Here is an 18163-nt window from a genome sequence, read left to right on the forward strand (position 1 = left end):
ATAGTTTCTGACAATCTTAAGTGCTAGCTTTGGTTTTTAGCCTTTTAAAGAAACAAGGTGGAATACATGGAGGGTTTGTTGTTTTTTTTTTCTGAAAGCTCTTTGCTTCTCAACCCCACATTATAAAATTCACTGTTCTTTCTCTTTCCCTGAGGCACAGCAAACTTTCAAGTTGGACCAAGTAAGGATATATGCTTTAGGCTACATAGGGAAGTTGGTGTCTAAAAACATATGGCATTTCAACTTTAGCAGTGACATAATTGTCATTTGATTGTAATAACATTCATCTCATTAATTAAAAGTATCTTGAGTGGAAAGTGGTAATATGTTAGTTAATGTTAGTTAAAAAGTAGAGTGTTTAAATTAGAAGTTCAAATTCAGATTTAAGTACTGTGCAGTTTCAATTACCTTGTCCATATATAGAATGCTGCAATAATTAATTACATGGCAGTGTGGGTTGTTTTTTTTTTTTTCACTGAAACTTTGTCTCTAACTATAGATATGCTGATGGGGGTTTTACACTTTAAGGTATGGGGTATCCCAAGCTGGAGTTTGAAGAATGAATTAAAAGACGCAGGCTTCTAGTTTAGAGAGGGAAATTAGAGGTACGTATCTACCAGGTAGGCAAGAAAACAGTCAAGTGGAAATGTAACTTAGTATTTCCACTTGCTTATCTGGTGGAGCACCTTATATCTGGTCTTTCAGAAGATACTTACGCTGAACTCATCTTTCTGGAAAGGCATGAGATACCACTGGGCAACCTTTGGGTTAATTAAGTTTTTGCTGTGGAATTATAATTTTATTTCCTGAGAAATTGCATGAGACTAATATAATGAGGAATTAGCTGTTACAAGCAAAAAATCTTACTGAAACAACAAACAGTTGACATGCTCGACATAGTAAACTCTTTGGAATGGCCTTTTCTGTTCAAATTCAGGGAGGCAGAAAGTACCATCATCTGTCTTAACATACTGTGCATGTTTCAAATACTTTGGGGGAATGGTGGTTGTCTATATGGAGCAGAGAACATACTTCATTTTACCTGTTAAGACCTTTCACACTTTCGTGAGTACACACAGAATCATGTTATTATTCTTGTATTTTCAATAATCATATATGTGATACTCGGCTTTCCATCCTTGAGAGATCAAAACTCAGGTGCCTTCAAAGCCCAGATAATGCAATCTGCTTTTAAAAAGGAGTTTTATGTTATAATTCTGGTTTGTCTCTTGATTTTTTTTGAACTCTCCTTGCTTATCCCACTATACATGTGTGTGTGACAGTGAGGGTGGCCAGCTCCACAGTTTTTGAAGTGACTGCAAGTAAAGCCTTTTCATGTTGCAGAAATTCTCACACCCACCTCTTCCCAGCAATTAATTCTGCCAGAATGTTCTCCCCACATAAATTTGTGTTCATCCTTCAATCTTACCACTGCTGATTCTGAGAGTTTTTCGCCCTCTCTCTCCCAGAACAGTGGGTGCAGTTGTAACTTTTTACTTTTTCCTCATCTGTTCCTCCTGCCCCAGCAATCACTTCAGGGGAAGGAAGAGTGAAAGCCAAGGAACTTTTCTTCCTTCCAGCCAGCTAAGAGAAACAGGGGGGAAGGAAGTACAGGCCTCATCCTTGTCTCAAACCTTGGGAATCTAGGAATTGCAAATGTATGGACAAGGTTTCCAAACTATACGTACTGTTGGTTTCTATGATTTGTATTTGCTCCACTGGTGGTTAGTGTACCTCTTCTCCTGGAAAAAAACCCAAACATGCATTAGGCATTAAAGGAGTAGTTTCAGTCCATGTCATCCTAGTTTCCAGCCGCCTCTTCCATCTGGCTAAGGGTTAGCTTTCTGCTCTTCATCTCTCACTTAAAACCACTTACGGTAGCTCCAGTTTTTCACCTATTGTAGTATCATAGTACTCTCAAGTCCCTTTTGCTTCTGACATTACTCCAGTCACCAGGAGCCACGCTTGGGACACTCAGGCCCAGTAGCATTCATGCCACTTTGGTTTTTCCTCTCCCTTAGGAGAAAGCTTAGGTGGGCCAGCATCTTCTAGGATGTGGGAAAACTACAGCAGAGGCCAGAGAGTGGGTTGGAAAGGGCAGAGGTTTGTCCTGTGGGGACAACATTCAGGGAGGCAGCGCACTGGGAAAGAACTGCCTCCATGCGCTTACAAAACGTTGGCTGGTACTTGCTGTGTATCATGGATGTGTAACTGTAGCAGGTTACGTGTGCAGACTGTTTCGAGTGCCTGCTTTGTTACGAGCAAGGGAAGTTTCCTTGCTTCCTTCGGGACAACGAACGCCGTACGTTTTCCCGTTTTCCCAGCGTGTTCTTCTGCTTCCCCACTGGAATTCCTGGCTTTGACAGAGGTATGATTCTTAAAAAAGAGATTCAGCCTCCGTGAGAGGTACCCAGCGAAACCCTCTGCCCGTGGGAGTAATTTCCGAGATTTTCACACGTATCTCCCTCTGTGCGCCGGGAGGTGCTGCCACGCACCCGCGGGCAGGCTCGGCGCGCCCAGGAGCTGCCCTGCTGCGCTGCTGTCCCCGCGGGGAGCGGGGCAGGCCCGGCTCCGCGGCAGCGGCACACGGGCGCTCTCCGCCTCACTGCCGCCGTCGGGAGAGGCACCTTCCGGGGATGGCGAGGTGTCCGCCCGCACGCAGGCTGTCACCGGGCAGTGGCAGGTGGCCGTGCCCTATGGGCACCAACCGGCGCCGCCCTTGAGCGGGAGAGCGCGGGAGGGGTCGCTTCCACGGTAGCCCTCGAAGGCGCCTCCTGCTCCTGCCGCCGCCGCCCTTGGGCGCTTGCTTTGGGGCTGCCGCCCTCTTCGCTCCGCTCCGCTCCGCTCCGCTCCCCTCCCCGGCGAGGAGGAGCGAGGCTCCCGCCCCCACCTCTGGAGGAGCGGGGCAAGGCATGTGCGTGCGGGGTGGCGCCTTCCGGAGGCGCACCAAGCCCCGGGCTGGCTGCGCGGCGGCCGCGGCTGCCCGGCGCACCATGCCGCTGCCGCCGCCGCCGCCGCCGCGGCCCCTCCTCTCCGCCTCCCGCGCGGGAGCGCGCTCCGCTCCACTCCCCGGTTGCCTCCTGCAGCAGCAGCGGCGGCGGCGGCGGCGGAGGCGCTGAGGGAGTTGCGCGGGTTCTGCCCGATGTGGCAAGAAGCGATGATGATGAGGAGGAGACGCCGCTACCTGCTGGAGCGGGCCGACCAGGCGGGCGGCGGCGGCTGCGGGGCGAGCGGCGAGCAGTCCCGCTCCCGGGACTGGCTCTACGAGTCTTACTACTGCATGAGCCAGCAGCACCCGCTCATCGTGTTCCTGCTCCTCATCGTGATGGGCGCCTGCCTGGCTTTGCTCGCCGTCTTCTTCGCCTCCGGGCTGGTAAGAGACGCCCTCCCGCTCTGGGACCCACGCCTCCCGGCATCCCCGCTCCCGCCGGCCGGCTGGGATCTCCCCGCCCGGCTGGCATCCCCGCACTCGGCGCCCTCCGCCGAGCCCAGCCTAACCGAGCCTGGCCGTGTGGGGTGGGACGGGGCGGCCGAGAGCCGGTGCCGCTGCTCCTGCGGAGGAAAGTTGGTGTCGGGAGGCGGCTGAGTGGCGGCGGCCAGCGACTGCGGAGCCTGGGGACCCCCCGCCCAAACTTTGCTGCCCGGTGTTCTGAGGCGAAGCTGGAACGGCGGCAGCGCGGCTGATGGAGCGAAAACTGAGTCAACAAGCGCATCGAGTTTAATACACTTAATTCATTGGCTCCGCTCCCTTCCAACTGGCAGCTCGGCCGTATTGGCCTCTTCTGTGGCAGGGTTTAAATCGCCGCACAAAAATGCAGCCTGTACCAGTACCTGAAATAACATTTTTATGGCAAGCAAGCCATAAAAATAACATTATTTTATGGCAATGTTCACTCTTTCTTCCCCCGCTCATTATACCATTTTCTAGCGTTTGACCCGTTTTCTTAAGAAAGCTTTTGGGCAGAGCAGCCTTCGTTTATAAAAAGGGAGGTGAAGTTAGGGCGGTTGGATACCTTTTCTGCATGTCCAGTGCCGGGTTTCCAGCCTTTGGGAGGAAAAATATGTCACAGCGGCAGATGACAGTCGGTATCAGTTTATCTCACCCAGAAATCCGTGGCGTTTTGCCCTTGCGTTAAACGCAAAGGAAAAGCTGCAGAGGGCAGTAAAATTCTTGCTCCTTACAGAGTTTTCCTGCTGTTAGCGATTAGAGGCAGGCCGTTTGCGTTACTGTGTGTTTCTGAGGTAAAGAATGGGGATTTGAGGAGTCTCAGACTTTTTATTGGTTTTATTTATTTTTTTCCTAAATAATGGTCTTCTGGAAAGCTTAATGTTTGTTCAACATTAAGAGTGAGAATAAGCTTAGTATAATCTAATGGTTTCTTTTCTAGAAGCACTGCACGTAATGGTGTTTCTTAAATCGACAGAATGCTGCTTTCTTGCCCATGACCAAACTTTTGTCTTAAAAAAATGCAGGAACTGATTGAAAGGATCAGGTAAATTTAGAGTTAATTGGTGTTTTATTTGCTTTTGGTATTTGTATTAAATGTTTTCTGAGGTTTATATTTAAGTTGCCATTCTTGCTAAGTAACAGAGCAGTTGTAAAAGAGCTAATGTGAGGCCAGAAACGGCAACACCCCATAACTCAGTTACTGAATACCTAAATGCTTCAGTTTTAAAGCTCTGTGTACAAAATACACGTTTGACACCATATCTTATTCTGGTGTAGTGCTTGTCCATCACAGCTGAAGGGACTAATGATGGAAATGGAAGTCCGTCCAGTGCTAAGGCTGAGGCATAGTTATGTGTGAAGGCATACGCAATACTGACCTACAGTCAAGGCACAGTCAAGCACTACATTTCATACAACCTACAGCTTATTTACAAGTTGCACAAGGTTATTTTCATAATTCTGTTTCTTGAGGTAAATCATTCACGATAACAATGGTGGCATAAACCTGGGTCCAGATTGAAGGACAGCCAAAAGTTATGGAAACAAAACTGTGAGCTGGCTGGGTCTTGCCAGACATTGCTACTTCAGAAAGGGGGAATTTTATAGTTCAGTCTGCATTTGGAATTCCAGACATACCGGAAGAGGAAAAAAAAAAAGCTTTTAAAACATTTTTCCTGAGCCTTTATCTTCCTGTGGCTAACAACTGGAAGGGTGAGTGGAGAGAGAGGTGGGGTTCATCCTTAAAGTTTCCAGTCGAGGGATGAAAGTAACTTCAGGCGAAGAGAAAGCTTGCCTATACAGACTTCCAGCCACAGGATGTTGGACAAAATCCTTTGGAGGCCTGCCCAGAGTCTCACCTAAAAGTGTTTTATTCTAGTCTAGCTCTGGTTGCATTTGTGATTAAAATATTCCTGAAGGTTTAGATCTGTTTCTCCCGCACCTAAATAAAGAATACCCTTTTCATATAGCTGTACAATCCTAGTAATTCTTTTTCATGCCTGATTATATAAAGGGAGAGTCTGAGCCACAGGAGTCAGTATTAGTATCCTTGTCTTTATTTTGTGAATCTCGTACATATGTGATTGTTTTGACGGAAGATTTAATTTTGTAGAGGAGACACAAATGATTGGGATAGTTCTATGTAGGTCTGTGCAGGTCTGTGCATTTGAAGTTAAAGGAAATCTTTCTCAACAGTTGTTTCCTTTAGATTTTGTACAAAGCAGTTAAGATTTTACTGAAAATTACCTAAGCCCGGTGTGGAAACAAAACTCCAAAATGACTCACCACAACACTTGGTTCGTATTTCTCACTTGTACTTCAAAGAAAAGCTTAGAATGTGGAATGTGGGATTGGACATTGTTAAGACAAGATGGATGTTCATAAAGCATGAACCATTTTTATGTTCTAGGCTTTCTTAAAAAAACCCAACCCTGAAACCAATGGAAGTGAGAGGCTTTCCCTCTATTTTAATTTTTTATTTGGTTGTTAGAATATATCGCTGTGATGGCTGAGCTGCCTTCTTTTTTTTATTGGCAATGTATTCTTAAATGTTCCCAGACATAGCCAACAACACAGGGGTGTATTCCACTTACTCAGCTTTTTCAACCTGTCAGAGTATGAGCTGTAGCTTTCCTGATTTCAGATGAAAAATTTATAAAAGCTGTGGCAAAATTACAGTAAACAAGATTACTTTAGAGTGTGCCTGGAAATCTGATTACTGTTCTTTCAGGCAATGGGCTGTGATTGTTACTGAGAGCAGTTTCTTGAGAGATTTTTCTTTTGTTTGTTTCAGAAAACTATTGTGATTTTGACCTTTGGAATTAAGCACTCTATCTTCTCAAACCCAGAGTCTGCTTGAAAGGTGATCGTTCACAGCTTAGAGTTTTAAATAACATACTGATAGTATCAACCTTTGAATTTCCTGTGTCAGAGTATCCCCTGTATTTGTCTGTACCTGGCGTGAACTGAAACTAGCGTGAACTGAAACTGGCAAAATGAGATCAGTCATCCATGTTTAGCTGCTGCTTTAATCGATAGAGAGTAAATTATTTTCCCAAACCTGTGAAAGCCTTCCAGTGCTTAGAAATGCCAGGGGTCAGCTTCATTTTCTGTCTGGTTATTGTCTTGTTCTTTCAATATAATATATAGGACAAACTCATTAGTTGCCCCCTCTTCTTTTTTAGTACTAAAAACTTAGGACCATTTTTAGTGATACCTAGAGCAGTTTTGTCTCTGGCCAGAACACACTTATTATAACTGCAATCTGTAGGAGAAAAAAAAGAAAGAAAAAATTTTAAAATTCGTAGTGTAAAATGTGAGTATATCCAAAATATTTGCAGTTGTGATGTTTTGTTTCTTATGCTGTTAAACTAAACTGACTGAAAACAGGGATGATGCCCAAATTGCATAATTTGTTGGAAGGCCATAATTTTCCTTTATCCATGTATTTTCTAAACATAAAAAGTGCACAGTCCATAGATACAGGCTTCAATTAAAAACTGAAGTTTGGGGCTTTCAGAATCTTTTAGCACTTGTGGTGTAAGTGGGAGAAGACCTAAGTCTGTCAAGACTTTTCCCAAAACTCATGGTCCACAGTTTGCTGCCTGATGTACATGTTTTCTTTTAGACTGGCCTGTGCCCCTTGCTCAAAGACTGTGATCTTGCTGTGCAGTGTTTACCTTCAACACTAGTCTTCAGACCTTATCTGTCTCCCAGATCCTTGTGATCTTGGAAAAGCTCTTAAGTTGTGGTTGTCTATGTATTGACATGGATGTGGACCTGCATGTTTCTTGATGGTATCACTGGCCTAGTAGAGCATGTGCTGGGTGAAAAGTGCTTCTACGGTGTGGCATTCTGATGTCTTCCCTCTTCTAAAGGATCATGAGATGGCTTTGGGTTAGCTGCCTAATGATTGTCTGTTGGAACAGAGGTATTACTTATCCCCCTTTCTTATCCCCCTTAACCACTTTGAAGTTCCTGAAAAGTTCCTGATAATGCAGTGATTCCTGAACCTTTTAAATGATTGCTAAATTGAAGAAATGAAAGGTTGACTGCACACCTACATCACAGACATGACCAAATACCTCCTGTAGCAAAAATGGGAGTACGTAATCATTCTCAAAGAGGCAGTGCAAGTAACCAGGGATGTGTACCTACAATATGGCAGATGTACCTTCTGCAGGAACTGTTTTTCTGGCATCAGATTGACTGGATTTACCTTCAGCTGATCCTGCATGGAAGCAGAGGTAGCTGCCTCGTTCTGAAGGAACACATTAAAACTTTATAGCTGCCAACCTGTCTCTTTGCAAAGAGAAAAAAAAATGTAAGAGTCTTGTAAGCCTCCTGAGGAATTAAGTGATATGTGATATTTCTTTGGGCCCTTGGTCAGAATGACAGCAAATCCCCCCTCTCTCTAATTGGTCTTGTTCTAACAGAAATACTTGCTGCTTCTGTTAAAAACTGGATATCAATCAAACCCTTCCAGATTTTCATTATCAGAATCTCAGCTTGAAATGGAAGGGGAAAAGTCTTCCAGTCCATGTGGATAAAGTAGCTTTGGAAGACATGTTCCATCATTATCATCACAGTGTTTCAAGTGATGAGGTGTCTGCATAAGGCATCTGCTGCATGCCTCCAGTAATGTTCTCATCAGTACTCTGAAAAAGTCATCCGTCCACACCAAAAGGTCACCATGCTGATGTGGTGGTGGTGGTATATCCCTATCCATGAGATGCTCTGTTATAACCTAATTACATAGAGTAATACAGCCATATTGTATGTTTATTTGTACTTTCAATTTTAGGGTTTTTTTTGAGATCAGCCCTGTGTAATTTAAAACTTTTTTGTTTTGTTTTGTTTTGTTTTGTTTAAAAGCACCAACTATCTTCCCAAAGTACAAGAATACCCAAGGTCTGAAAGCATTCCTTGGAATCTTTGCAGACTGAAAGTAAGCCAAAGCATCTGCTATACTGTTTTCAAATTCCAGCTTATGCATTCCCCCCAAAAAGAAAGCTAAGTCACAGTAAAGGTAATGAGGTGGGAAAATCCTCACTAATTGAAGGACAAGCAGGAACAGGGTTGATTGCATGCTTGATAACGTGGTTGTTGTGCCCAGGAGTTATCCTGCCTCTTCTTAAACTCATTCTGCCAGATTATTGCTACTACCAAAATGAGGAAGAATTCAAAACAAACATTAGTGTATTTATAATACCTTTTCTTTACATAATTCCCACTATAATTGTTCATTTCTGCTTTCACGGCCTGTTTTGAAATGTTCCGTGAGGAAATCCTATGTTTCTATGTCTTGTCTCTAGGCACCATATTGCAATGTATTCTTCCAGCTATAGCTGCTGGTCATTTGGCAGCTGTAGCTGCTAGCTATTTGACACAGTCTTAGGATATTGCCATCCCTGCCCAATGTTCCTTCCAGTAGTATCTCTGGTTGTCTGAGCACAACTTTTGTAGCCAGTGTTACCTCTCTAGTTAGGCCCAAGTTTGTTGCATTTTCCTGTCTGAAGCAGGAATTGCCTAGCTTTGTGTCTGGCTTCATTTCTCACTACTGCATCAGTCTGGGCCTCTCCTTGTTTTATTTGTTAATGACTCTCCCAGTACATCTGTGGTTACTTTTAATGTTGCTAAAAGCTTGTCTCATTTGCCAGTCCCTAACAAGCCTGGAAACAGAGAGCCATCTAGATAAAAACATGCCGGTGGCATACCTGTTTTTTTATCCTTCATGAATGCTGAATAAGTACTGGATAAAACCATAGGTATGCCTATGTTGGAAAAATACTTAGTCTTGAACTGTAATGCTAATAAATTAATGTTTTGTGGATATCCTGGCAGTGGAAAGGTTATTTAATGTCACAGATTGTGACTCAAAATTGTGGATCCACAAATTCTAATCATTAGTGCAGTTGACAAAAATGACAAATAACATACTGACTAGAGCTGTTGTTTACTGAGATGCAGTGGGAATAAGGCAGATGATAGATTGGGCTATGAATGTATGCTGTCTTTATCAGCGTCAAGCCGGGTATGTGGATTCACAAATCATGTATTGGCACCTTCATAGTAGATCTGCCACAGACCTGTGAATACTTGTCAGCTTATCTTGCTTAAAATTTTTTCAGTTGGTTCCAAGCTCCTTGTGGACAAAGATATCTGACCCATTTGTGGGGATCTTAGAACTGCTATAAAAATGGTGAACAGATTTCTTTGGTTGAGTCTTCAAGAGGTTGCCCGGATTAAGAACATTAACCAGAGATCTCAGTCTCTGCATTTATGCTGTGAAAAAGAAAGCTTCCTTGTTAAAATGGTAGCAGTCACTGGAATCTTCCAGACTGTACCATGAATCAGTCCAAGCCTGGAGTGTCCATGCCAAATGGCATGGACATTTAACACAGACAGAAGTGATCTGCAAATCTCTTGAGCAGCTGGGTGTGCCAGCACCATGGGAACAAAATGTAGCTAAACACCTGTAGTATTTCATCGCAAGCCAAGCTGTGATCCCAGACAAACTAAGTACTGCCAGAGTGGCTTCTGCATATTTCAGAAAGAAGAGTCAGCTCAAGCCTTATTGATATATGATGGTGGGAAGATACCAACAGATTAAATCTCTGGACTGGGGAGCTGGACAACAAAAAAAAAGTGAGTTAGCACAGTTCTGCCCCTTTCCTTTGCCTTCTGTTTTTTCATTTGAGTATCATTCCTGATGCTATTTAAAAAAAAAAAAAACCAACACCCCAAAACAATCCCCAAACCAAAAATGGCTCCACACATTTTCTTCTCCAGATCTTTTTATATCTTGAATAAGCAACCTCCGGACACTGAATTTCAGATGATGCTGAAAATTCAAGTGACTGTTGCACCATCTGTGCAGAGGAGTGTGAGGCTGTCTCTACACTTATCCTCCCAGTTGTCTGTTTCTCCAACCTGTATGGAAACATTTTCTTTATCTCTTTTCTATAAACAGAATTCTTGTTCTTAGCAGTGATTATGGGATGTAAAGTTCCTTGCTGTTTCTGCTTGGGAGATTAGAGGAATTAGTACCCATCAGTCTATTAGCCTTGCCCTCAGGTCTGTTGTACGAACATCCACTTCTTGACCATCCATGTTTCTAGTTTTGAAGTTTCTCTAACCTGGAAGATGTGCTCTAGATAGCCTCTGGTTGCATGCTCATAGTATGCTCTGGAGGGCAGTTGAGGTAACATATGATCTGGCCTGGATATGTTTCCCTTATAGCTTCAGGTACAACCTGTGTGGTGTTTGAGCATTGGATAGCCCCATGAGATCCCAAGTGAACCGATGGCTTTTCAGAGCCACTCACTGGGGTTTGCAAAGATTGTTAGAACTTGCTTCTTTCACCTGTCTCCTCAAGCGGTTGTACTGTGTGCTGTAGAATCTCTTAAAGACCCTAAATGCTGTGGCATGCAGAGTAGAAATGCCCACTGCCTGGACAAGTGGGATTGCTGTGCTTCCAATTCCATGTCAAATTTCCGCATCCCTATCTCCAGTTTACTAGTACTTTGGTCTGCCCTGCAGGAAAGTTCTAGAAAGACTAGAATCCCCCAGTTCTTTTTCCAGCAAGACTGAATTCAGGCAGAAGACTCGGACACTTTATTTCTCTTATGAGGTGTCTTAGGAAGAGAGATGCTCTTTGAACTTGGCTCAGGACCTGTGTGCTGGTGTTCCCACTCTGACAGAATCATAGAATTATTTAAGTTGGAAAAGACTTTTAATACAACTGAGTCCAACCATTAACCTGACACTGCCAAGTCCACCACTAAACCATGTCCCTAAGCACATCTACATGTCTTTTAAGTACCCCCAGGTATGGTGACAGCCACTTCCCTGGGCAGCCTGATTCAATATCTGATAACCCTTTCAGTGAAGAATTTTTTTCATCATATCCAACATAAAGCTCCCCTGCTGCAACTTCAGGCCATCTCCTCTTGTTCTATCGCTTGTTACTTGGGAGAAGAGTCCAACACCCACCTTGCTACGACCTCCTCTCAGGTAGTTATAGATAGCAATAAAGTCTTCCTTAAGTCAGACCTCCTTTTCTCCAGGCTAAACAGCTACAGCTCCTTCAGCTGCTCCTCATAAGGCACTCTTCTTTGCTTTATAGACCCTGGAAGGAGATTGGGCTCCCTTTCTTTGATGCAGCCACTGTGACAGTCCTTTGTAGTGGCACAGTGGTCTGAGCACAACCTGCTCTGGTCACGACCTAGGAGGTGGTAAGTTGTCCAGATCAGTAACTGCTCTTGTAATCCCTATTGGCACACTGTTGGCTTGTGCCAGAAAGTGGCCACAGTTTCTCACTTGGGCTTATTTTCTTCCCCAGCAAGCCCAGGCAACTTCCAAATCTGACTGGCAGATGGTAGGATTTTAGGCACTTCTTTAAATCTATTTATCACTGAAAGAATGTACCCATTTTTTTTTGGTTACTTTGATTTTTACTATTTTCTTATGTGTGCCTTAATGCAATGGGGTAATAATACTCATTAAATAAGTCCTCAGCTAATGCTAAATAGAAATGTCTGTATTTGCAGAATCTTTTTTTTATCTGTTTCCTATGAATGTGTCTGAAGTTCTGCTCCTTTATAGAGCTTTTATTTGGCATGGTTATATTTCAAATGTAAGTTAATGTGTTGTTACCTTTATTTGAAATTTTATCACTGTAGAAGTAATATCCCTTGCAGAACATGAGCTTGATTTTGGAGTCAGAAATGAAATAAGAAAGCTCTTTGGGTTGAAGCTAGTTGAACTCAGGGACATATGAGAGTGTGGAAAGTGTCCTTATAGGAGTAAATTTTAAGAACATTTTCTATGATAATAACTGTGTTTAGTAAGTACTTGCAAAACCTTAGGAAAAACTTGAAAAGTAATTAACACAATGACAACAGTGACTTTCTGATATTAAAACCATTTTTCATGTTACCTTATTATGCTGATATGTTTAAATCTCTGGGATATTGTGGCACAATCTATTTTTAAAAAACTCAGTAGAGAAAAAAGTCTAAGCTTACCTTTTTTCTTCATTAACCAGACCTCTAAAATGAACATTCTTTCTCAGTGTGCTGAATATGTGCTCCCTGGTTCAAAGTTTCTGATCCTTCCTTTTAAGCAAGTTCCATCTTGACATTTTTCTTGATTACACCCAAATTCTCAAATAATTATGTCAGAAGTAGAATGATGAGGAAAAGCCACCTTTTAACTTCCGTATAAAAGTGACAGTCAAAATATGTAACTTGGTATTAAACAGCTGAAAGAATCAAATGACTATTGAGTTCCAAGGGTCTCTATAAGGCAGGCCATAATTTCACTTTTGTGTTAGAGTGCAGTTTAATCTGAAAAACATGTCTTTGAGTCTTGTGAAGTAATATATTATCCATAATGTTTAACTGATGGAGCTCTTTCAACAATGACATATTTTGAACATATTTAACTGCAAAGCATAAATTTTTCATGAGCGTTTTACTCAATTTATCTTCATGTATCCACATTTTTGGATGTTGCATAAATAGTAGTTGCATTTGTTGGAGAGTTTCTTTAAGATTATTTTTGAAAATAAGAGGAGGAAGGATTTTGGGAACATCTGGAAAACCAGCTTAACTAAGTTATTAAGCTGCATCTTTGGAGAGAAATTCAGAACCAGTATGTGTAGAATAAAGCATGAAAGAAGAATATGTTGATCACTACATTTACATTACAAATATTCTAAATGATGTGAGTAGGCGCTAATTAGCTGTGGAGCCTGAAATAATTAGTCTCATCAAGGTACAAACTTTCTGGCTTTGCTGCATATTGTCTCAGCCCTGTTCTGAAGGGACACTTCAAGGAGCAGAGTGTAATTAACTGTCATTGCTCTCCGGAACATGGTTATCTTCTTTGGCTGCCAGCTAGTGCCATTGGATAGGACAATTTTGTAAGTGCACCAGCTGAGTATTGTAGCCACTAATAACTGGGTTGAACCATCTTTTTTTTTTCATAGGCTGTTAAATGTCTTAAAGCAGAGCTAGCTACCTTTGGTAATTGCCAGCCTGAGAGAGGATTGAGGTTGTGCTAGAGGACAAAAAGCATGACAGGACCATTCAAGTTCCCTGACCCCTGTGAGCCCTCTGAGCACCTACTTATTAAATAAATGGTAGTATGCACTGACAGACTTTATATGACATGCAGTTAATGATATTAGAGGATACAAATCAATGGAAGATAAATCGAGAAAGCTCTCTATATGACAAATGAGGATGTATAAGGAAATGGGAAGAGCTGCTTACTGTTCAGGTTGGGTGCATGAGGTTTGCACAGAGCATATTCAGGTATATAAAATACACAAGCACACACATCCTGATTCTGCTAAGTATGTTTTTGGCAGGGGTAGGTGTCTGACCTCTCTCCAATGGCTTACGATATATTAGGAATGGTCACAGGCTCATGGGGTTGCCTGGCTACATATTTGCTACACATTTGAGTGTGGGTAGCTCTGTTACAGGTTGTTCCCTGTTGGTCTGAGATGGACGCTACCTTTAAAATTCAAAAGAGCGGTATCAAAGAACATGAAGAGAAGAGAAACCTTAAATACAAATGTTACTTGATCAGTATCTAGCCACTGTGTTAGAGCTTTGACTGTCCTTGGAAACTTGTATTTTCCGTTCTTTTTCCCTTCATTTGGAAGTGGTGGTTGTAGGACCAGTATTGTTTACAGTGTTCATCGTGCATTGAGGTGGCATTATGATGTTCTCTCTTGTTTATTCTTTTCCCTTGCTCTGCATTTTGAGTTGGTTTTGACTGCTGGCAAGCACCAAAGTGATGTTTTCACAGGTCTACTTATGATAAACATAAGATACCTCCAAGTGTTAATAGTGAACCAAGAGCCTGTTGTTGTGTGTATAAAATAAGAATTGTTTTGTTTGAACTGTATTACTTCACATACATGTCCCCTAAAATTCATCTGCCATTTTCTTGCTCAGTAGTGACTATTATGAGATTCTTTTATAATCTTTGTCAGATTGCTATTCACCCCTTTTCCCAAGTTGTTTATGGATATAGTGAAAAACATACACCCTAGGATTACTGAGGACTTTTGTGGGCATTTTGGGACCTTTGTTTTTAACAAATTTTCCCAGGATAGATACCAGACCTATTGGTACTTCCCTCAGTCTTTGGGAGGGATCCCAGGGGAGACTGGAGTCACTTCATATTCCTGTCTTTGGATACTGGGGCACTTTTGGGTAGCAGTTATGTGTTACTACAGTTTTAGCTATTTCTCCTTTGAGTCCCATTGGTCTTTTCTGGTGAACCTTATCTCCTTGTGGTGGTTTTTTTCTCTCTAATGCCTTATACTGATACTTCAATTTGAGACAGATCTTCTGAAGTGTTCCCCTGTATAAAGTATTTTGGAATGAGAATTACCACACGCTGAACACAGATACAAAAAAATACCCAGCACCCCCTTTCTGCTACAGTCTGCTTCTCTCTAGCTGCTCTTTTTAGTACCTGCTTCATCTGTTTTCTTAGAAATCCTTTATCAGGCTGCCAAATTCTGATTGAGTTTCAAAAATAATAATTTATTACTTATTTTTATACTCTTAAAAATGACTTCTCAAGCTCTTTTCTTGGCTTGCACTACTGAGTCTTTATATTAATCCTGATAAATTTTATGATCCTTTTTATTATCTTTTTAAGATAGTTTTCAGAAACTCCCTTGCTTGGCTGTTCAGGAATTCTGGTTGTGTTTTGGTCTTTCTCAAGTATTTTTTTGGAAATTGATTAGCTTTTGGCCTGTGTGTCTGAGTTTTACAATATCTTCAGGCCAACTACAAAGATTTTAATATGTAAACTTCTAGCTCCCCCTTTCAATTTTAGTGTTTGGATTTTGTCTTTCTTTTGCTTGATTAACAAGCTTTCTCAATGTTAGAAAGCAGTTTTCAATAGTAATTTTTTATGAGCCATGTTCCTTCCACTTCTTGAGATTAGATTGAGGGTTTCTCTTTCTTTGTATGGGTGGTTTTTTGTTTGTTTGTTTACATTTTTGTTGTGGTTTTCAGCTGTGCATGAGACATAGGCAGTGGTCTCCGCTTCCATCTGCTGTTGTGATCCTTAACCAGTCTGAGTCACTGAATTATCCCCTAACCTGTTGTGTTTTCTTCTTTGACCGGCTTTCTTTTCTCTGCGTTTCCTAGAAGCTCAAGTAGTTTCCATCCTGGTTGGAGGATGTCCTCTAGGTCATTCTTTTTTTTGTTTTGTTTTAATAAGCTTTTGCTTGTTCAGTGTAGCTTTTTGGTTCGTAGGAACTTTATGTTAACTGTTGATACTCCCAGATTGTTAATATAAACCTTTTGTCAATCCTTGCTGAAGTGTATGGCTTTCAGGCTTTTCTACTTTGTCAGTATTCTCCTGGTGGTCTTTTTTCCATCAGTTTTCAGTAAGACTACTGTGTAAATACTGTTGCTTTAACAACAGGCATTTTAGTTCTTCCATCTAGCTTCTTAGGCTTTTGATGTTTATATAGAAGAACATATGCTTTCACTGGGGTGTTTTATTTCTCTGCAAAATTTTTTGGGAGTATCTGTCTGTTCTGGCTTTTCTTTACCATTATTCTTCTAGCTTGAGTTTAATCAACTTACGTGCTTTCCTTTAGTTGAGGTATACAGGTCTCCATGACATTAATGCTTCTCTTAACACATAGTATGTTTCTATAGCTTCTTCAGTTTTAATGTTTTCTGATGACCTTTGAAGTGTCTGCAAACTCATTCTTTTCTCGTTTAGATTAAACTTGGCTACCTTCTAGAGGCTCCTTCCCTATTCCCCAAATTTCCCCATTTCTTCGGATTCCTTAACACATTTTCTAAGCTGCTTATTGAAACTTTGCTTATCACCCTGTCTTTGTTATACAATCATAGAATAGTTAGGGTTGGAAAAGGCCTTAAGATCATCTAGTTCCAACCCCCCTGCCATAGGCAGGGACACCTCACACTAAACCCTGTCACCCAAGGCTCTATCCAACCCGGCCTTGAACACCACCAGGAATGGAGCATTCACAACCTCCATGGGCAACCTATTCCAGTGCCTCACCACCCTCACAGTAAAGAACTTCCTCCTTATATCAAATCTAAACTTTCCCAGTTCAAGTTTTAACCCATTACCCCTTTCCTGTCACTGCAGTCCCCAATGAAGAGTCCCTCCCCAGCACCCCTATAGGCCCCCTTCAGATACTGGAAGGCTGCTATGAGGTCTCCATGCAGCCTTCTCTTCTCCAGGCTGAAAAACCTTACTAATTAATTTTTATATTTACATTTAGAAAGTGTTTCACTGATCTCAGTAAAAAGTTATTTTAATAGGAATTTGGTATAGTAAATAGTTTGAGCTAATTCAAAGCGTGTGATATTTCAGATCCCAGCAGGAGTCCTCTTTATATAGATTGTTGAATTGCAGTAGATGAAAACAATAAAGGAAAAAGTAGCAAAAGAATGAGGGACCATGTTAAAGGACTTTATGCTAAACCCAGTATTTTAAATGCTTGTTTGTTCTTTTTATAGAGTACTTTGTCAGGCTGTATGGTTTTATATAAACCAGTGAAATGCTTTACAGCAGCTTTGCTGTTTAAAATTAAACTGAGGGCATGGCATTATCTGGAAAAGGAAAGAACAGGATGTAGAATGAGAGAAGGTTGTGGGTTTTGGAAAAATGAAAGTGATTCTTCAGATTTTAGTGGCGATAAGATTATCTCATACTCCTAAAGAATTTAGGGGGTTGGGAAGATTTCTAAGAGTACACTTTTTAATTTCTTCAGTAATTAAAAGCAAGACAGAAAACGCTCAGGAAGACAGATCTTTCAGGCAAGATCCATGCATTATTGCAGGCTTAGCCATTATTTCAGTAGTGACATGCTGGTGTTTTAATTCCACTACCTTGGGTAAATTTTAATTTCTGAGATTTAAAAAAAAATAATCAGGAAAAGTGGTGGGTTTTGGGTTGGTTTCAGATTTTTTCCTACCTCCTTGGGAAATGGCTAAGGTAACGGAATAGTTAGCCTTCAGGATTTGTCTTTGCATGCAACATCATCTTTTAACCCACTGATGGCTGCGAATATTGATCAGGAAGCTGAAAGTTTTAAAGGTCTTTCTCTCAAAGTTACAATTTTATAAACATTATTTCCTGGGAAGCAATAGGGTATTACTACTAAAAGTAGTTTCCAAATAAACTGCTGCCTTCCAAGCCTGCTTTTGTTGACCTGACATTAATGTGTACTTTAAAGGCAGGATTGTGAAAAATCCCCCTGTACATATTCAGGATTTCTGGAAAGGATCCAAATTGTAATAACAATTGTTTTCTCATGGTTTTTTAGCTGCCTAATGAGTGTACTATTCTGCCTTCAAATTTCAGTTTTCCTTCAGAATTCACACAGTGTGTGGGTGCGAGCAATCAGCTTGTGACACTGCAAGCAAGTTACTGTGTAGTCAGCTCAAAGAGGTGATGTCCCACTGCAGTCAAGGAGGTTGCATACAGTTACCTGTGAGGAGAAGCTGCTACATTGTGGTCTTTTTTTTTTCTTTTCTTTTTTTTTTTTTTCTCTGCACATATTTAAATGAAAAAAAAAAAAAAGGGGGGGCAAAATTGTGCAGTAGGCAACCAGCAGAAAGGAGAAAGTGGAAATGAAATTTTAGATTTAGTGATCAAAGTGGCTCAGCTAAGAGTTGAGATCAGTGTATG

The 18163-nt window shown here is 41.6% G+C and overlaps 1 protein-coding gene across 1 annotated transcript in view; it reads left to right on the forward strand.

The window, feature by feature from the left end:
• Positions 1-3006: 3006 nt before the first annotated feature.
• Positions 3007-18163, forward strand: part of ADCY2 (adenylate cyclase 2) — a 209401-nt gene continuing 194244 nt past the window's right edge. The window contains exon 1 of the mRNA XM_061369676.1: positions 3007-3373. Coding sequence (XP_061225660.1) covers positions 3143-3373 — 231 coding nt within the window. The 5' untranslated portion in view covers positions 3007-3142. The remainder of the gene's footprint in view (positions 3374-18163) is intronic.

Source organism: Neopsephotus bourkii, unplaced genomic scaffold (assembly GCF_033783945.1).
Source record: "Neopsephotus bourkii isolate Nb327-2 ecotype Australia unplaced genomic scaffold, CSIRO-AGI_Nbou_v1 NB_1508, whole genome shotgun sequence".
NCBI classification, from domain to species: domain Eukaryota; kingdom Metazoa; phylum Chordata; class Aves; order Psittaciformes; family Psittacidae; genus Neopsephotus; species Neopsephotus bourkii.